We start from the raw sequence: 21,473 nt of genomic DNA on the forward strand, positions 1-21,473 counted from the left end.
GTGGTACATGCTAGTTGTATAATTAATGAAGTACTAACCAAAAAATGAAAAAAATGAACCAATCAAGGAAGGAAAAATAATACTTACATACAAATAATAAATTAAAAAGGGGAGAAATGCAATTGCAGACAATGAATTTGTTTTTAAAAAATAAGAAAAAACTTACCAATTTTTTTTTTTTTTTTTTTTTTTTGGAAATTGACCTTTCAATGCAAAATATGAAGTTGTTTGCTCCTGCCCTAGTCTTTCTACTTCAGGGTCCCAATTGTCAGCAACTTAAGACTGTCCCTGGTCATCAGCCCTGGCCACCACCAGGAGTGGGGAGATTCAGATGATGCAGAATGCTAACCTATCATACTGGGGCATGGGATAAACCAAATTTTGGAAAATAAGTATAACATATTATATTAATCTATTTTTTATTTTAAAACCCAGTTATCTTTTTTATTCTCTGAATTTGAAGGAGTTCCTTGGCCTATTGTGAATGAAGTGTCCAACAGAAAGTAAATCTTACAAAATTCCAATTATAAAGACCAAGCTCTCTGTGTATTTCAAGAAAAGGAAACCATCTTTTTAGGTGTGTTTTCCTGAGTACCTCGTGTTTAGCTCCCACTCATAAGTGAGATCGTATGGTATTTGGTTTTCTGTTCCTGCGTTAATTTGCTTTAGGATAATGGCCTTCAGCTGCATCCATATTGCTGCAAATTTGGACATAATATTTGTTCTTTTTATGGCTGCATAGTATTCCGTGGGATGTATGTACCATATTTTCTTTATCCAGTCAGCTTTTGATGGGCACCTAGGTTGATTCCACGTCTTTGCTATTGTGAATAGTGCTGTGACGAACATTAGGATGCATGTGTCTTTTTGGTAGAAGGCTCTGGAAACCAACTTTTATTATCAAATGACCTGAACTCCAACCTAATGGTTGATCAGAGGTTTGATAGGCCATTAGTTCATCTGTTGAATTGTTCAATAAAGTGTTTAAATTGACAGTTACATGCCAGGCAATCTTATAGGTATTTTGGAGGCATCTGAAAACTGAAACACAACAATCCCTGACCTCAGGGAACGTATCATTGGGCAAGGGAAGACAAACAGTACAATCACAAATAATTACTATTCAGAAGGCTCTAAGTACTATAGGGAAATCATAACAAGGTAAGGGGGTAAGAAATAGGAGTGGGATAGTGGGAAAAGTAGGATATAATGGGTGTTGCAGTTTTAGACAAGATGGTCAGGTTAGGCCTCATTGAGACAGTGACGTGTAAGGAAAGGCTAGAAGGAGGTAAGGAAATGTCTTACCTCACACAAATATCTGGGGAAAAAGATTTCTAGTTAGAGTGCTCAGTGAAAAAGCAAGATAAGAATGGTTTTAATATTTTTAAATGGTTGGAAAATCAAAAGAAGAATATTTATGACATGGGAAAACTATATAAAATTCAAATTTCGATGTTCATAAATCAAGTTGTATTGGAACACAGCTATGCCCATTTGCTAACTGGCTGCTTTGGTGCTACAAGGGCAGAGGTGAATAAATGTAACAGAGACCACATGACTCGCAAAACCTAAAATATTTGCAAGGGCATGTATGGTTTCATAAATGTAGAGGTGGCCATTTCAACAGTATTGCCAGGGCAACACATTGTCAAGAAAGGCAACCAATCAGAGGTAGAAAGGCAACCAATCAGAGGTAGAAAGGCAACCAATCAGAGGTAGAAAGGCAACCAATCAGAGGTACAAGTTGCTCTTTGAAGGACAGTTTTACCACTTGTAACATCTTTTAAAGTCTTAGCAGTTTTACTAGAAACCTTTGTTCAAATTAGTCTTCCAAAGGCAGTGAACAGAACAAGTTGATTATCATTAGGAATAGCCACAAATGTCTCTATCGTGTACCAAAAAACAGGTTTAATATTCCAATGAATGTTATCAATTGAACATCCCATGAAATCAGAATTTTGGGGACAAGTTGTATAACGCAGAAAGGTCTCTCTCCCTGGAGAAGCCTCCTGATGAGAGAACATCTCCTTCATCTCTTTCTGAGACTCTTAATGTTAAATATGAAAATGTGCTTCCTTTTAACGTCAGGCTTTGGAATATCATGGGTTAGCATTAAAAGCAAAATGGCAGGGCAGCAGAGCCCAATTTTATTGGTGGAAATGAAATAGGAATGAATGGAAATTTACGTTGTCATACAAAGAACATAAAGCATTCATCTTCCACATCTAATACCTCAGAGGAAACACTTGCCAAACAGTGAAAACAACACAAAGGAAAATACAGCCAGGAGGCAGAGACAGGCCGTTCCCAAAAATGTCTGGTAGGGCGCTAGACGCAACTTTTCTGAGATGTGATCCAATAAATTATTTTTTTGTATTTGAGCCAGATTTGGTTGGGGTTTTGTAACTTACAACTTAATAGCTCTAACATGAGGACAGATTCCAGAGAGAAATAAAAGAGACAATCCACGGACTTGGTGGGACTCAACATAAGATGAGAAGGAGGTGCATGGCTTAAAGGGGACTTCCGGAAGGTCACCTACCAGAGATGTGATGGCAGTGAATTCTTGCACAGAAACAGGTAGAAGGGAACGTGTCTGTGGAAGCTGAAAAATTAACTTCTGGACCTGTTAAATTTGAAGACCTGGTAGGTATAGCCCCTAATCACTGCTGAAATGTTCAGGAATGAATGTGGATGAGATGTCCATGGGGGAGTCATCAGCATAAAGCTATAGTTAGAAACCATTATAGTGAGCTACCTGAGAAGATAGGAAAAGAAAAGAGGACTGAAGAGTTCATCTTGGGAAAACCCAGTATCCATATTCAAGAAGGAGTAGGAGGAAGAGTCATAGAATATGGGAAAAGTGATTGGAAGGATTAAGAGAACAAGGAATATGCAGTGTCCCAAAAGATGGAGAGGAGAGGGTTTAGGGAGGCAGGGTTGGGGGCAGAGCAACAGGGATCAACATTTGGATGATTGGATTATGTGGATTCGTCTCCCAAAAGTTACAGAACAGCCACCTCTGAATGCTTGAAAGCAGGTAATGAATAAGGCAGATATCATATGATATTGACCAGCATAGAGGCAAATTTAGATCATCTGCTTCACAAATCTCCCATGCATATTCCTGTTCTCTCATCCCTTTCCGTAGCACCTCAGTGACCCCCCAGGCAGAGTTGCTAAGATGTCCACAAAAGCCTGACCTTTTCCTTTGTTTCAAATTCTTGAGAACTGGTCTTTCTCCAAGATCTAGGAATTAGACATGGGCTGCTACTGCAGGGACCTTAGAGGGCTGGGAAATCTTGTTCCCCAAAAATCCTTTGACCAACTTGTAGACAGCATTGTCTTGACAGCTGAGTGTCAAACAGCAGGCTTTACTTTAGGTTCAGACTTGCCAGGGTTCTAAAACCACAGCACTGAGTTCAATCTGCAAGCTGTAGAGGAGGCAGGGGATGGTGAACTCCTACAGATTTGCCCTAAGCCTGCCATGGCTTTCAGACCTGTGAACATTTTAAATAAAAGTCTGTTTTGACGGAGAATACAAGATATTCCATCTTCTACTTCAAAGTCTGAAACAAGTATTGTGCGTTCATGACATATGTATTAGGCCACTTGCACATTGCTATAAAAAAATAGCCAAGACTTGGTAATTTATAAAGAAAGAAGGCTTAGTTAGCTCACAGTTCTGCATGTACTGGAAGCATGATAGCTGATATTTGCTAGGCTTCTGGAGAGGCCTCAGGAAACTTAAAATCATGGCAGAAGGGAAGTGGGAGCAGGCATGTCACATGGCCAGAACAGGAGCAAAGTGGGCGTGGGGGAAGTGCCACCCACATTTAAATGACCTGATCTCATGAGAACTCACTCCACTATCATGAGGACAGTACCAAGGGGATGGTGCTAAACCATCCATGAGAAATTTGCCCCCATGAGTCAGTGGCATTCCAGCAGACCCTACCTCCAACATTGAAGATTACAATTCAATGTGAGACTTGGGCAGGAGCAACATCCAAACTATATCAACATCTAAAGGCCTAGGTAGCTCACAATGAGTCAGTTAAGGAGGATGTCAGACCTGGGTAAAGAGTGAGGGTGGTGAACATTCATTCATTCATTCATTCAGCATGTAATATGTACCATGGTGGACACTTGGGATATAATGATGAAGACAGACATGATCCTCTCCTTCATGGAGCTTACAGCCCAACAGGGACACAGGAAACAACAAGGCAAAGGAGATGGAGATAAACATAAAGGGACCTACATTAGACAAGGTTGTCAGAGAAGGCCTCATATAGGAGGTGACATCTAAGCCAGCTATAAAATATGAGCTGTTACTAGATTTCCCAATGAGGGAAAGGGCAAAGCATGAGCAAAAAGGCCCTTTGTTGGGAAGGGTTTGCTTCTGTAGAACCGAAGGAAGATCAGGGCAGTAGGAGGGCTGTCAGCCAGGAGCTGGAGATATTGGTGTGAAGTGAGGAGGAAGGCCATGGTATGGAGTATGGACTTTATTCCATGTTTACCAGCAGGCCACTGAAGGTTTTAAGCAGGAGTGACAAGCTGTGGCTTGGGTTGTAAGATCCTGGCTACTGTGTGGAGAATGAATGGAGCTGGTGGAGGGTGAGAAGCTAGGAGACCAGTTTAGGAAGCCATTGCAGTGATGAGGTGAGTGGCAACGGTGAACATCAGAAGTTGTTGCATTGTCTGATGTAGCATAATGGACACGGGGGATTATCTGTTGCAAATGACTCTCTTTTCAGCCGCTATTGTGAGTGATTGAGACTTATCTGTATGAACTATTCACCTTCATACCTCCTGTTTACTACTCAGCATTGCTGGAAGAGCTGAACAGTCACTAGGATCATTTTTCAATTATAGAAAAATAAATTCTAAGCCTTAGAGAAAGAGCACATGAGGAAGAAAGGGAGGGATACAGCTGCTAGCAGAGAAGACATACACTTCCCAGCTCCACCACGGTGACTCTTTTAACTCAAAGAGATTTTTTGATTTTCCAGTGAGATTCTGGCCTCAATTCCTGTCCTAGGATCAGAAAAAGCACGATAGTTCCTTTATACATCTTTTCTTTTAAAAATCTCTCTGGAAAATACCATAAATGTGCTACTCTATTGGGGTTCAATAATAAAGGGAAAAGTTTTGCTCTTTATACCCATTTCTACTTGAACACTTAGTTTCTCTTTATTTTTCATGTTTGCTGGGTCATTCTTACTTTAGCTTTGGCGAATAAGAGCAGCAGCCTCCTGGGAATTTAGTGCTCGGTATCTAATATTCAGTGCTGGGTGTGGGTGTTAGCAAATGCCAGGGAAAAGAAATCTTGCTCATCCTTCCCTTTCCAGCTGTAATCATGTAGAGTTTCCCTTGTGGCACTGGTGGAACCTGGGACCTGACCTCATTGGTCCCACTAATGACTAGGTAGGAATAAATAATTTAGATTGTTAATGAGGGTTTGAGCTATTTCCCCAATGAGCCCAACTTTCTGACAGCCTTAGACTTTAGAGCTCAGTGCAGTATGTTTCTAAAGCTGCTGCCATTTTCACGCCCTTTCCTCACAGTTGGAAAAGAGCTGGAATTCGGTTTTTAAAAAAGTATGGATCTCCTGGAGATGGGCAGTGTCTGATAGCACCCTGGGAAGTAAAGTCTCGCCTAGGTGGTTCATTCCAGCCATTGCTGAAGAAACTGAACAAAACAGACCACACATGAGAACCTAATTTCCACTTTGAACTTCTTTTCACATAATTTAGAAGTTAAATCACTGTCAATTTGTGATGAATCCATTATCATCTCTTTTTTCAAGGGTTGCACCTAAATTTGGGGGCACTTCTGACATGCCAAGGAATGGGTGAGAGTTAGCAAAGCACTTCCATGTCCTTGCCGGCCCACACTGGCATCCCCTGGGCCATTCTCATCTCTGTCCACTCTTTGGTGGTTGGTGCACAGGTTTACAGGTTCTCTGTGTCAGGGTTATGCTGCTCTTAGTCATACAGGAAAATCTCACTGCTCCCACACCATCCACGTAACAAGAACTCCATGGCCTCAGGAGCCCAGGGGACACTGATCCCCTGCCACAGTGTGGCCTGTGAAGCTGGGCAGCTCAGCCTCATCTGCCTACCTAAAAGATGGCAAACATGGACCCATCTCTCTGCACTGCAGCACTGGAGACCATGTTTTCGACACATTAACTTCTGGAGGATGTTCAAACCACAGCAACCCCTTTTGGGGATCTCATAGACCAACAGTTTTCAATGCTGGTCCCTGGATTGGCAGCAAAAGCATCACCGGGGGACTCGTTAGAACTGCACATTCTCCAGCCCCAGCCCAGACTTACTGAATCTGAAACCCGAGGGTTGGGCCAGCAGTCTGTGTTTTAACAAGGCCTACAGCTGACTCCCATGTGCTCAAGATTGAGAACAGCTGTCACAGAGAACGTTGTGGGTTTCCTTGTGCTAACCTCTTCTACACGTGAATTCCTAACTTGGGCCCAGTCCTGGGCCGCTGTTCTGCCCTGCCTCCCTTCAGGACCATTCATTTGTTTCTGCTCAACCCCTGAGACCTGGGCAACAGCCCAGGCACACCCCTGCTTTTCCTGCAGCCTGCACAGCAGGATCCCCCGAGAGGCAGCCTTCATTTGGAACGATTTCTTTCCCACTCCTGTTTCCCAACCTTTCAGGCGTTGAGTTGACTAAACTGAGTAAGAAATAGGCCAAATCTTCTGTTCCACAAAAACTAATTACCTTCTCTGTCCTCCTTGGTCCTACCCTGTGAGGTGGGGGAGTTCTTTTACTTTTTTTCCCAAGCACATACCTCGTGTTGTCCATGGCCCTCTCCACTGGGCAGGTGGCCCTGAGATGTTGGGACAGGCTCATGTCCCAAGATAGTTTTCTGGCTCCTCTGACAATCTCTGGCCCTGGAGGGAGAGGCATAGGAAGGTTGAAGCTGGCCAGCTTTCTTCAACCACTGATGCTGCAGCATAAGTATCACAGTTTTCCCAGGGTGTGTCTGTCTCTACTCTTGATTTATGCTCTTTCCTTTGGTGATTTTAGCTTTTCCAGGGATTTCCCATGCCTTCTTCTTTCTCCCTGCCAGTGAAGCCTAAACCCACTTGTTCAATCCCCACCTCTCAGAGAAGCTCCAATTTTGCATTTCTGGAGCAGCCCCATTCTCTGTACCTCATGGCCAACGTGGCCAAAACTTAACACTTCACCCTCCACAATAAACCCCCTGGTTCTCTTGCATTTCCCTTGATCCTTTCCCAGCCTAGTGAGTTCCCATCACCGTTTGAATCTCAGTTTTGACATCAACCATGGGCAGGCTTCCCTGACGTTTCTCCACATCCAACCAAGCCTGGGCACTGTCCACTGTGCACCTTCTGTAGCTTTCTAATGTGGGCCTCTACAGAGCCCCTCCCCAGTAGGGGCAGGATCCCAAGGGTCTGTCTTTCATTCACCTTGGCACCTTCCAGTCTAACACAGATGCTCATGTCAAACCAGAATTGTAGCCGCCTAGAAAGATCAACACTTTTCCTAGTAGGCTACCTTATAACTGCAGAGTTCCCATGTACAAGCACACTGAAAGAGGTATAAACACACTTCCAGTCACCCCTAACAAAGCTGGAAGCCCAGAGCAGGCCCAACATTTTGTCCTAAGTCACTGGGGCAATGGCTACGCTCACATCCTTCACACTGGGCCTCCTAGATGACAGTCACCATCCTATGAGGCTGAAAACCCTACTCAGCCATTTATTATTCCATCACCTTCAGGACCACAACTTTACTAGTCTAGAGACTCTAGCCCTGGAAAGCCAAGTTGTAAATCTTTATGCTTCATGGAAGAACTTTCTGGAAAGTCTCAAGCCATCAACAGTTTACATTCCTAGATTCGCATTCCCTTGCTGCATCCACCAATTCTAAATGATTATGTCACAATCCTATTCTTTTATTTTTTCATGTTTAAGGTGTGCACTTCATTCAACTGGTCTCAAGTCAGCATACAGGTAAGCCCTGCCTGCCTCCACCCACTTCCAGGGAGACCAAAAGCCTTCATACATCTCAAGTTGAGGGACAAAAAAGGGGTAGCCACAGAGGCTAAAATCTTTCAAAATGAAACAAAATAAAAAAGTGTTAAGGTGAAATTAAAAAAATGTTTCATTACATAATTTACAACAAAAGCAATGCTGTTACCTCTTCCGTGTGGACTCAGGAGAGGACTGGGCCATTCTCCTTAGAGAGAAGTGGGGTGGCTTTTGGGATGGCAAGGGACTTCCTGTAACAATGCATCTCACCATATTTGGAATGACTTAAAAAAAAGAACAATGTACAGTCAAGTCCTTGGCCACATTGTAGAACTTTGGGGGATGTTTGCTCTAACCGACTGCTGTCATCTTCACTGTTCCAGTTTTTAAATCCCGAGTCAAGCCAAAAAAAAAAACAAAAAAAACAAAAAACAAAAGAAAAAACCAAACCAAAAACAAAAACAAAAACAAAAAAAAAAACCAAAGCCATGCCAATCTTACCTTGTTTTCTGCGCGTTACGTTTTGTCAACAAAGGGTGTAAGGCAACTAAGTCACAGTCTGCCTAGAAGCATTTGCAGTGGATGATGGAGGGGCCAGACTCGTCTTACTCCTGCTTGCTGATCCACATCCGCTGGAAGCTGGACAGCGAGGCCAGGATGGAGCCGCGGACCCACGCGGAGTACTTGCAGTCGGGAGGAGCAACGATCTTGATCTTCAGCGTGCTGGGCGCCAGGGCGGTGATCTCCTTCTGCATCCTGTGGGCGATGCCAGGGTACATGGTGGTACCGCCAGACAGCACTGTGTGGGCGTACAGGTCTTTGCTGATGCCCACTTCACATTTCATGATGGAGTTGAAGGTAGTTTCGTGGATGCCACAAGATTCCATGCCCAGGAAAGAAGGCTGGAAGAGCCCTCAGGGCAGCGGAACCGCTCGTTGCCGATGCTGATGACCTGGCTGTCGGGCAGCTCATGGCTCTTCTCCAGGGAGGAGCTGGAGGCCGCCGTGATCATCTCCTGCTGGAAGTCCAGGGCAATGTAGTACAGCTTCTCCTTGATGTCACGCGTGATTTCCAGCTCAGCCGTGGTGGTGAAGCCGTAGCTGCGCTGGGTGAGGATCTTCACGAGGTAGTCAGTTAGGTCCCGGCCAGCCAGGTCCAGACACACACAGGATGGTATGGGGGATGGCATACCCCTTGCAGATGGGCACAGTGTGGGTGACCTTGTCACCAGAGTCCATCACAATGCCAGTGGTCCAGCCAGAGGCGTACAAGGACAGCACGGCCTGGATGGCCACGTACATGGCTGGGGTATTGAAGGTCTCAAACGTGATCTGGGTCATCTTCTCGCGGTTGGCCTTGGGGTTCAGGGGGGCCTTAGTAAGCAGCACGGGGTGCTCCTCAGGAGCCACACGCAGCTCATTGTAGAAAGTGTGGTGCCAAATCTTCTCCATGTCGTCCCAGTTGGTGACAATGCTGAGCTCCATGGGGTTCTTCAGGGTCAGGATGCCTCTCTTGCTCTGGGCCTCATCACCCACATAGGAATCCTTCTGACTCATGCCCACCATCATGCCCTGGTGCCTGGAATGCCCCACGATAGAGGGGAAGATGGCCTGGGGAGCGTCGTCGCCCGCGAAGCCATCCTTGCACATGCCGGAGCCCTTGTTGACAACGAGTGCAGCGATATCATCATCCATGGTGAGCTGGCGGCAGGTGTGGACCGGGGGCGGAGCGGCAAGGGCGAGGCTCTGTGCTCGCGGGGCGCACGCGGTCTCCACAGCCCACAATCCTTATTCTAATCAGACCTCCCTCTCCCACATTAAAAGATCTGCCTTAAGCGTCAGAATTTTCATAAATAAGACCCTGCTCTTCTTCTATTGAGACTTCCTTATGGTGGAAACCATGCACTCAGCTTTGCCTTATTATCAAGTAATTTGGGGAGCCAGCATGCAACGAGGGAGTGCTTACCTATGCCTTTCCAGCTCACCTAGGGGATTGTTGCTTTGCATTCAAAGGGAGTTTTGTTCTTTCACAGTCTTCTACAGTAAAGAAGTTCCACATCTTGAGATGTTAATGCCCATGTGCTTGAAAATTCGAACAGCCATGGAGACAATAGCTAAAATACTTAGTTCTCTGGATCAAAATAACCTTCGGCTTCTGACTGCAGAGTATCTGCAGACGAAGACGCGATGATGTGGCGCCATCTGAGAACTGACCAGCAGAGGGTGCTCTTGAGAAAGAAGAACGATTTGCAAGAGTCTTCTGTCAGGGATGGCAAATTCCCACACAGGAGGCACCGCTTAGTTGTAATTATCGTAATTAATGGTAAAGGCAAACGAACTTCCACAGGACATGAACCAGAACAGCCATAGAGTGATAGAGGTGCCAACTTCGGGAAACCCAGCGAGGACCTTCCCAAAGTGGTATTCAGGCTAGGATTTTAAGCCTCAGGCTAGGTTTGGCGTTCTTACCAAATCTCCTAAAATAACAAAATTTCCTCCAGTAATTCTGAGCACTGTGGCATATAGCACATGCCATCTTGAGGTCCTTCTGAACTACTCACTCTGGGGTTCCTGAGAAATTATTCTGAAACAAAAGTCACTCTAAGCCGGAATTGGCAAACTTTTTCTGCAGAGGGCCAGATAACAGATATTTTCCCTTTTGTAGGACATACAGTTTCTATGACAATCTTGCAAATAGAAGAACTATTTGCCCTAGTAGCTGGGACTACACGCATGTGCCATCGCACTTGGCTCAAAGTTATCTAATTCTTCTTCTGTGGAGCTCAGTGCCTTTCCTTGCCTTTGAGCTATTTTGTAACTGTAGATTGTAGATAACTGACAGCAATGCAACAGAAGCTTGTTTTAGACATGCAACTGAATTCTGTCTAGTGGAAGCTCAACTGACTTGTATCCCCTTTAGTAAGGAAGCCAGTTTTTCATCCATTTGCAAATTCATTTCATTATTCCTGATCTTTAAATGTGTCTTTTTTAAATTTTTGCTCTGACCAATTGTAACATCATCCTGGTTCCAAATCTGTTTTAGGAAGCTGTCTTGGGACATGAACCTTGTAGCTTAAAAACAGGCACAGAAAACATGAAACTAGTGGGTGTGGCTGTAGTCTAATGAAAATTTATAGTCACTGAAATTTGAATCTCATGTAATTTTCATGTCACAAAAATATTTTTTAAACAATTTTTCATCATTAAAACAGCAAAACCATTATTAACTCATAGGCCATCTAAAAACCAGCCAGATTTGGCCCATAGGCTGTGGTTTGGCAATTCCTGCTCTGAGCCAACCCTCAGCCCAACTTCTAAACTCCATCTGTCATGTGCGTGTCTCTCTGAGAGAATATCTTTATGAATTCTTCTTCCTAGACCATCCAGAAATAGTTATCCACCTCAAGAAAGACAAAGGAACCAAAACATCTCTTTTAGGACGTACTATGTCCATTGCTAAGCAAAGTGCTGTTAAAAATTCTGACTGAGTTAAGGGGGTTAATAAAAACACATGATTCTCAAGGGTCAATACAATTGCTCTTTCTGGTGTGAATACTAACGACATCACGCATTTTTTGCCAAGGAGTCCCTTTGCTGGATTGGCGCCAGATTAAGGGAGAGAGGGAAGGTGGAGCTGGATCAACTGAGGTTTGGGCCCCGAAAGAACCTTACTGGTTGAGCTTTTTGGCATGTGACTTAACTCTCTAGCTTCTGATATCTCTTCTGTAATATGAGGGGATATAATTATCTGATAGGGCTTTAGGGAGGGTGTTGAGAGCCTGAAACACAGTAGGCACTAAGTTGATGTTAGTTTTTATTACCTAACAGATAGAGATAAACCCTAAGAAATGCCATTTCTTTCTGTGAGAACAGAGGCGCTCTTCAGTGATAGTGATGGGACATAATAGGAATGGATTGTAAGACCTTGGAGAGCAGGCTACAAACTAAGTTCTTCTTATTCTGAATTACTTAGCTCAGTGCCTGGCACCTGAGGGGGTCTCAGCTGTAAGGAAAAACCTATACTTCAATAGAAAATAATGCACTGTTTAGAGTTTTAGTCTTCCGAGTTATCTAATTCTTTTCTTTCTCTTTTTTGTTTTTAGAAACAGGGTCTTACTATATTTCCTCAGCTGAAATGAGCTCAAATGATCCTCCCACCTCAGCCTGATCTTCCTGCCTCAGCCTCCTGAGTAGCTGGGACTACAGGCATGAACCTCAGCACTTCGCTCGGAGTTATCTCTGTGGGAGCTCAGTGCTTTCCTTGCCTTTGAACTATTTTGTAACTGTAAATTATAGATGACCGATAGCAATGCAAAAGAATTCTTGTTTTAGACATGCAACTGAATCGTGTCTAGTAGATGCTCAACTGCTTTGTCTCCTCCTTTGTGAAAGAAGCCAGTGCATTTGCATTAAATCTGTTGTGACGTCAATACGTAGCCTCTAAAATCTCCAGTTATGTTCATGAAAGAAGGCGAACAGAAAAGGCAAATAACATCATCATAATATTATGAAAATAGTTCTGACCTTGTAGATCCCCTATAAGGGTCTCAAGGACCCTCAAGAGACATTGGAATGCTCTTTGAGAACTGATGTTATAAAGTAAACCAAGGTGACAGAGGTGGCAGTAGTGATTTTATATGGGGAGTGTGCCGGTACATCATGCTCGTCCCTTCTTGGAGTGACAGTTGGCTTTCCCTAGCATTCTAGAACAGCCTTTCCTCATGTGTGCCATATGCAAGTGTGTGCATGTGTAACAGCATCTGCTGATCTGTGCTGGGATTCTCTGTTACAAGCTCGAGTGGGGACAGGAAATGGAGTGATGGTGGGGAAACAAGCCCCATTCTTTTTTCCCAAAGAAGCTCGGAGTGAGACTTCGAAACTGCATTTGCAAGGGCCTTTGTCCTGAAATTCTTTCTTGATCTTTTTCTTAAATCCTGGCTTGGAGAGTGAAGCCTCTGGAAGCTTCCTCTCTTACTCAGATGACCCTGCTTCTGACCCTTGGAGGGTCACTGGGGTCTGAGATGACGGAGAAGCAATTATTAGAAGAGTAGTTAAGAAAGGAAGGGAGTTTTTCCTCCTGAGAGTCCTGAAGAAAAACACCAACACTCTGCGCCTTCCCTGTTAGAATCACTCTTCCTGTTCTGCCTTGCACAGCGCCCTTGATACCAGAAAATATTTTCAGTGCAAGATGAACCTGGAAGCTACTGCTGATACTTTCTAGGTATCAAATGACCACTGTGAAGAAAAGGTAAATATTGACACGAGCTCATTGATTTCTTCATTTTAGAGAAGTGACTCAGAGGTTTGAAGCTTATAAATAATCCATTTATTGTATAAATAAGGACAGATTGAGAGTTTTTATTATCACTTCCCTCTTATGTACTTACATTCTGACTTACACTAGAAGATCACAGTAAGCGTTAAATCTTTGGAATCAGGAGAAACCTAGGTTTGTATCCTTGATCTGCCACTTCATGGCAATGAGAATTTAGAGAAACGTCAACTGTTCTAAACCCCACGTTCCTCATCTATGAAGTCGGGGTAAGCTAGTTTGAGTTCCTCCCGAAGCAGAGCCTGCGCCAAGGACCTGGATGCAGGTAGCTTATTTATTAAAGATCATGTTGAGGGTGATCCCGGAAAGAAGAAATGTAGGAAGAGAGAAAATGAGGCAGATTTAAGTAGGAAAAAGCAATATGGCATATTATTGAGCTGTTTACTGTTGTGACTGATTGAGGATGGAGCATCCTTTTAGGGACGCACAGAGAAACCACGTAAAATGCATCCAAAGATGTCTCTTTGAAAGGGCGGAGGCCTGAGACATTTCTCCAGACTCATCCCTCATTGGTTGGGAATTGCCCCAGGGCACCCATTTTCACTGGGAAAAATGAGCTTGCAGAGACATCTCCACGGCAGCTGTGGCTGAAATCAGCAGTGGATCGTGGATGTGTCATGAGGCACAAAGCTATCTGCTACAGGAGATAAATTATATCCATGTCCTACAGTTATTGTGAAAATTAGATGAAGGGCCGTCTAAAAAATGTCTAGCATTGTGCTTTGCTCAAATGTAAGTACTTAGTAAGTGTTCACTTTATTGTTGCAGCTGCTGTTATGATCATTATGATTATTATCGTGATATGTTCGTGAGTCAGAGAAATGGGTGAATATATGACTTAGAGGACTCCAAGAATGACATATACTCTGCAGCCTACCTCTTCTATGCTACAGCCTGCATGATTTCCCATGACCAATGGCCAATTGTTGTCATTGTTAGGGGTCATTATACTACTTTTACTTTCTTACACTTTTTGATATTTTCTCAAAATTTGGGCTCAAAAAGAAAGTATATTGTGTCAGTTGTTTGTGATGGAAAATGGTTGCTAATTATGATGCTAGAGCGGCACCGTCCAACAGAAACTTGCACGGTCGTGGCACTGCTCTGGATCTGCGTTGTCCAAAACAATAGTCACCAGCTGCATGTGGCTACTGGGCACTTAAAACATGGCTAGTTCAGCTAAGGAACTGAATTTTTAATTTTATTGAAAGTTCTAGTTAATTTATACCTGAATGTGAATAGCCAAATGCAGACACAGGGAAGGAGAATTAGAGATAGTGTTCCCGGAGACAGTGGAAAGGTCCCTTCCCCCAGGGCTAAATTAAGGTGGTGCAGCCAGCAACGTACTTCCTCCAGCCCCTGGGCCTGAAGCCCATGAAATCTGACTTCCAGGTTGACGCATGGTGGTATCACCAAGGCCAAAGGACTGCTGGCTGAAGATAATGTCCCCATGATGTTGTGAAGACATGGAGCCAGCACAGGTTGGAGGAGGAAAGGTGACAACCTCCACTCAGCTTTGGCCCATTGTTTTGTGTGCAGAGCCAACTGCTGACCCCTTTGCAGGGGAGAGCTTCATTCTTAGCTGCCCTAAAATGAGAGAAAGATTAAAGAGAAGCCCACCCACCCAGTGCTTTCTACTTCCTAAAGGTTACATTACCCTAGAGACAAGATTCTTGGCTGGGTGCAGTGGCTTATGCCTATAATCCCAGCACTTTGGGAGGCTGAGGTGGGCAGATCACCTGAGATCAGGAGTTCGAGACCAGCCTGGCCAACACAGCAAAACCTCATCTCTACTAAAAGTGCTCAAATTAGCCAGGCATGGTGGTGGGTGCCTGTAATTCCAGCTATTCAGGAGGCTGAGGCAGGAGAATCACTTGAACCCAGGAGGCAGAGGTTGCAGTGAGCTTGAAGTGGGACCTATTTTGGAGCATAGGTTTCTGTCACTTGCAACCAAAGAAGTCCTGATTAATGAATACTCAGGGTCAACTGGGGTGGCTGAAAGTGGGAGAGGATGAGCGTCAGAATGGCCATACTGGTTGGTGTGGCGGGAATTCAGACATGAGGCACTGAGGGTCTCAACCAGGGTGTTCGGGTGCTAGAGAGAAAGGAGGGCAGTTAAGAGGTGAGCAGGAGCTATCTGGCGGTTTCCTCTCTTCGAAGGTTGCTGTCAAGTAGAGTTTAATGGTTCTTTACCACCTCTGCCTTTTTAATGCCCCTTGACCTCTTTCGTTTTTTAGTTTTTATTTTTGAGATGGAATCTTGCTCTGTCACCAGGGCTGGACTGCAGTGGCATGATCTTGGTTCACTGCAACCTCTGCCTACCATATTCAAGCAAATCTCATGCCTCAGCCTCCCAAGTAGCTGGGATTACAGGTGCCCACCACCACACTTGGCTAATTTTTGTATTTTTAGTAGAGATGGGGTTTCACCATGTTGGCCAGGGTGGTCTTCAATTTCTGACCTCAAGTTATCCACCTGCCTCAGCCTCCCAAAGTGCTGGGATTACAGGTGTGAGCATGGTGCCCAGCCTCCTTCATTTGTTTTGACCATCTTGTGAGAGAAATGAGTCAGGTATTCTTGTCCCCACTGTATAGCAGGAGAGGTTAAAGGACTTGCCTGAGGTCGCATGGGAGCGCTGGGGTGTAGTTCTGGTTCTCTATAGCATGCTAATGCATGAGCACAGTGTGGACTGAGCTCCCCTGGCACCGTCTTTCTGTTGCTTCATGGTGGAGATGCAACACCCCCCTCCTGGCTTTTCTTATGTCTTCCAGGGAGAAACAGCAGTAGTTCTCGCAAGGAAAAGCCCAGGAGCCCACGGCCTTCTTCATTAAAATAAATTCTGCCTGAGTCTCCTGGTTCTAAATAGAAGAAAATGTAGATTTGGGGCAGAACCGAAGGGAAAGGGATTTCCCTTGGCAAATTATTTGCAATTTGTGGATTGGAGCTGACCCAGCTCCAATTCCCTCTGTCATTGTAAGTGCTGTCTACAATGTGACCAGCTTATTAAAGAATGAGAACTGGAGGCAGTCCTCCCACAGGGGCACAACAAAACAGGAGCAGAGTCAAAGCCCAGCAGCATCTTCCTCAGTGTGGCATGTCTAGTTTTGCTGGCTAGATTCTCACCCTTCAGTTACATGTTCATGCCTATGCCACCACTTCTGGGGGCTGTGGGAAGAATAGCGAGAATATTAATGAGTTGTCTGTGCCTTTCCTTTGGCAGTATGAAAAGCTAGCTGTCATAAATACTGTAGGGTCCTCAGTCTATAGCATGCAACAGAATGCATATTCTTGAGTCACTGTCAGAGATTCTGAGTTCATGGGGAGCTCAGGATCTGCCTTTTAAAGAGGCATTCCAGGTATTAATAATTCTGAAGCAAGTGGTCCATGGACCACAGTTTGAGAAACATTGTTGGCAGTGGTGCGCTCGTGTGCAAACTCCAAGTGGTCCCCTTCATCCGTGGTTTACAGATGCTGCTGTTGCTGGCACAAGTCCCAGGAGATCCAGTGTCTCCTTCTTTACTAACAGGGTCTATTACTCACTGGCATAATCTGAGGGACATTCAGGAGTCTTTCTTGACTAAGAAGATCTCCAAGGACCTGCTGCCTCTGGAGCTCTAAAGACTTAGCTTCTCCTGTACTCCTTTTAAATCCTGGACAGCTACAGAGAACAGCACTTCTGTTGTTTAGTTTTTATTTTTCAAAGGGAAAAAGCCCACTGTGGCATATCTGCAGCAAGCAAAAGTGTAAATATAGCTCCTCTGTCTGCATAGTCCACCCTGACAGAGCCCAGGACTCTCCTCACGGCCCCCACCTTTCTCTGTCCCCAAGGGCTTCACCCAAGATGTACAGACTCTGTAAGAAATGCTTTTAGAGTGTCAAGTTTCTTCTTCTTCAAGACCACTCTATTAACACAATCCTAAAGAAAATCAATGGATTCCTATTTCCCTATCCAATCGTACCATTGGATCCTTTTCAAATTAGCCATGGAATCCATGGGTGAGCTGGTCCACAGGCCTTCACAATGAAATTGACTGCGTATGAAATGGATCTGAAAATTCCATTTATTAAAACACATACATTGTCCATGTGGGATGAAAATGTGCACATCACATTCAGGTTTTCCTGCTTTAACATTTCTGTATTTCTCTCTTTGAAACACACACTCCATAGATCTTATATAGGAAAGATGTGAACAACTTTTGGGCTGCAAAACATTAACGCATATGTAACAATTCACCATTGCCAGGAGCAGCTAGAAGCAAATATTTAGGAAGAAAGATAAAGTATAAAAATTCCTAAAGACAGCATGCTTTATTTTCTCAAAATTCTGTATGTGACTATGAGTGTATGGAGAAATTGTTGTTTGATTTTTAAATTTATTGTTGAATATGTCCTTGGTAGGCAATCTCCTTCAAATATTATTAGCAAAATCAGGCACAGATCAAAGTATTTATTTGCATCTTCTGATTTAAACAGTATTTGGTTTCAAATTTTTAAAAAATAACAGTTTTTAAACTGGAGTTAATATTGAGGATGATATAAGATGGTTTTGTTCTTTATAGACTTTGCATTCTAAATATGAAGTTTATTGTTACTACTTATTAGTTAATTCAATGGCAGATTTTCATTACTATCGAATATATTATGTGTAGAAACTAGGGCCTTAAATAATTAAGCTGATTTTTCCTATTGGTTACCCCTAAAGAGAAAATTATGCTGGTGAAAATGATTGTTGAATTTCTAAATAAATTAAGCTCTTTAGAGGCATAAGTAATCAAAAGACTTTTTCCCCTGAATAAGTACAAATACCAATAAGCCAAAACTCATATAAAGATTTTGGTATTATAATTCCATACTGTAAGACATAAAATTATGAAAAAGCCAAAATGTTTTCCTTAGAATGCTCCCTAGAAATTGTAATTCCCTCTTAATTACTCCAAAGATCTAGATTTACATGGAAATATAAAGAGTCCTTCTGAGAAAAAGAAATGCTGCAAATAGTGGAAATCATATGGGCCAAAGAGTGCTTTATTCATTCATGGTTGTTTTCATGTGACCATATATTCAATTCATTTTCTGGCCCATTTAAAAAATGTGATCTGTTTTAGCTGATTCCACAGTGTTACTAACCTAATTGTACAATGCTGTAGTTCAATAAATACTCTGCTAGGTTTTTTTTTTTTACCCCTAAATCCTCATGGGCATCCTGACTGTAACAAACTCCCCACAATTTGAACAGAAGAACAGAAGCATCTGGTTACAAAAGTGCATTCACACATTTCACAAATGTTTCAGTATCTTCTTCTCCCCAACCCCAGCATAAGCTTTAATTGGATGTATTTATCTTTCACCAGCATGCCCATGAAGGAGCTAAGGAAAACATTTACCTAGTCTGTTTCAAAATCTGCCCTTGGCATACCAAATCTTTTGCCCTTCCTTTTTCTTGCTTTTCTTTTCAACAGGAGAAAGAGAATAGAGAAGAAAGAGAGGAGAATAACATTAATTGGGAGATAGAGATGGTATTTTGGGATCTGAAAGCAAACAAGATGTAAGAGAGGCCCTCTTTGACTGAAAATGACAAAGAAAAAGGTGGTCGAGGCATCCAGGGCTTGCTGTTACTGATGGAGACTACAGCTACAATGAAAAATTACTCTCACTACCGTATCTTGGGGAAGGAGTGCTCTAGTTGCAAGGAAGTTGTAAATAAAGACCCAGAGACTCTAACAAACAAGATGGAGAAGAAAAACAAAGATTCCATTTAAAAGTTGGATAAGCGAAAAACCAAGACCATCTCAGTGGACAAGAGAGCCAGAACTCTTCCTGGTAAGCTGACTGTGGGGACCGCACCTGCTGCCCAGAGGGTGGTACTTGGGGTCCTTCTACCTGGAGGGCGAGCAGCCGGAGTTCTGAGAATGGTCACTTTCTCTGGGGCTGTGGGTTTATTTCTTCTGATACCTGAACAAAGGAGGCCCATGGTTTTCTTGCTAAGAACACAAAAAATGTTCTTCTAATCTAGAATGTCCATGATTCAGGGAAAGAGGGAACTTGCTCATAATCATGACAAAAGCACTTCCCAACTCATGGCAAATCCTTAACGCTCCTGCTTGGTGACAGCTGTGCTGCCCTGGATCCTGGATAAACCAAAATGCTTTGGACTCTGGAAAACGTATTGAAGAGGCATTTATACCGCTATTAACTAGGAGGTATTTTAGGCGTGGCTAAGGCTCTTAAGTAATCTCAATTTTGAAAATACTGAGATTTTTATTTCCTCCCCAGGGTTTTTCCTTCTCATTTCCTTTCCCTGCTTTAGGGTAAAACAACAAAACTTCTGAATGGATGTAACATAGGGACAGTTTCATGCAGTATTACTCAAAAATTGTCACGAATATATGAAAGCACCAGTCACAACACATGATTTACTTTTACTTGCAGAATCAAAGCTATCATGTACATATGTTAGGAATAGTGAAAAGAGAACACAGACAACCGGCATTTTTTGTCGTTGTTACTATGAGGATACACCACGGGGAACATTTCCCTAAACATTTTGTATGATCATTCTTGGAGTTCAATCTGATAGACAAGTCCAGCCTTATCTCCACACTGCTCTAATGGGGACGGGTGGAAGGAGGAGTAGAGGAGAAGGAAACAAGAAAAAGAAAGGCACAATGACTAAACATCAATGCCATTAAACCAAATTGCGGCTACACGGGACAGCTCAGCTTATCAAAGGGTATTCTAAAGACAATATTCATTCCAAAAAGGTCATACTTATCTTACCTCAGTACAGCTGTCTGTTTTAATTGTTATTTTTAAAATATGAAGCAGAAACATGAGGATTTTGGGGGGGATTAGGGGACAGCAGAAAAGAAGTGACACCAATTGTATTTTTATATATTCCCCTCCTCCAGGCAGTTCGGCAGAATCAGATCTCTTAACTCAGGATGTGGATCGGCTTGCATTCTCATAAAAGGGACCAGATCTTTAAACATGCATAGCCTGGAGTTTCCAGGATGGTTCTCATCGCTCTCTTCAAATGCCGTGGACTAGAAAGGTGCCCACTTTGCTAAAAACTCTATATCAATGTCCCAGGAGCCCGGAGGCTCTTCAAGGCTCCTCTTGAAGACTTAAAGGATGACACAGAAAAACTTCTTCTCCCTAAACGGGTTTTCTGAAGCCGGAACAGGGGTCAGGAGGGGGTCTTCCTTGGCATGTGCTTCACAGTAGGCCATCAAATCTGCAGCTGCCTTGGACACCTGGAGAGGGAGACAGAAACAACCAACACTAGAGTCTGACACAGTCAGTCAAGACCCAAGACTTTGGAGCCCAATGTCCTGGCATCAGATCCTTGCTCCATTGCTGTGTGAAAGTGACACAAGATACTCAGCCTCTAAAAGCCTCTGCTTCCTCATCTGCAAAGGTGAAAGTTGATGACACCAACCTCACAGGATTGTTGCCAGCAAGTCTGGGACTAGGGCAAGGCGAGTGAGGCACTTAGGGTGCAAAAGTGAAGGAGGCACTTGCTAGCAGGGGCATGCAGATGTCAACCTGGCACTTGCACAGCCCTGTGAGTGGCTGTCTCATTCTTCTTCTTCTTTTTTTTTTTTAGATGGAGTCTCGCTCTGTTGCCCAGGATGGAGTGCAGTGGTTCAATCTCAGCTCACTGCAACCTCTGCCTCCTGGGTTCCAGTGATTCTCTTGCCTTGGCCATCCTAGTAGCTGAGACTACAGGTGTGTGCCATGGTGCCTGGCTAATTTTCTGTACTTTTGGTAGAGATGGGGTTTCGCCATGTTGGCCACGCTGGTCTCAAATTCCTGGCCCCAAGGGATTCACCTGCCTTGGCCTCCGAAAGTGCTGGGATTATAGGCATCAGCCACCACGCCCGGCCCTCCTTCACTTTTGTGCCCCAATATCTCATTGTTCCACCCTAGTCCCAGCCCTGGTCACAAGAATTAAATGAAATAATCTGTAGAAATCATGTAGTGTCTGGCACATAGCAAATTTTCCACACAGGCTAGCCATTATCATCATTTTGTACTCATGCTGTGTCTGGTGATGCTGTCATTTCTTTTTCTTTTCTTTTTTTTTTTTTTTTTTTGTAGTTTTGCTCTTGTT

At 43.6% G+C, this 21,473-nt stretch overlaps 1 protein-coding gene and 1 pseudogene across 4 annotated transcripts in view; both read right to left on the reverse strand.

Annotated features, from left to right (window-relative positions):
* Positions 1 to 8,574: 8,574 nt before the first annotated feature.
* LOC108291939 lies at positions 8,575 to 14,814 on the reverse strand (annotated as a pseudogene). Its single transcript, XR_001820097.2, has one exon. The product of XR_001820097.2 is annotated as an actin, cytoplasmic 1-like (transcript).
* Positions 14,815 to 17,397: 2,583 nt separating this feature from the next.
* The window catches only part of GNG2 (G protein subunit gamma 2), a 111,580-nt gene continuing 107,504 nt past the window's right edge, over positions 17,398 to 21,473 (reverse strand). For all 3 annotated transcript variants that reach the window (XM_017512423.2, XM_017512420.2, XM_017512421.2), the window contains one exon: positions 17,398 to 20,613. In XM_017512423.2, the coding sequence (XP_017367912.1) occupies positions 20,485 to 20,613 (129 nt within the window). In that variant the 3' untranslated portion in view covers positions 17,398 to 20,484. The remainder of the gene's footprint in view (positions 20,614 to 21,473) is intronic.

This window comes from Cebus imitator, unplaced genomic scaffold, assembly GCF_001604975.1.
Source record: "Cebus imitator isolate Cc_AM_T3 unplaced genomic scaffold, Cebus_imitator-1.0 Scaffold472, whole genome shotgun sequence".
NCBI classification, from domain to species: Eukaryota; Metazoa; Chordata; class Mammalia; order Primates; family Cebidae; genus Cebus; species Cebus imitator.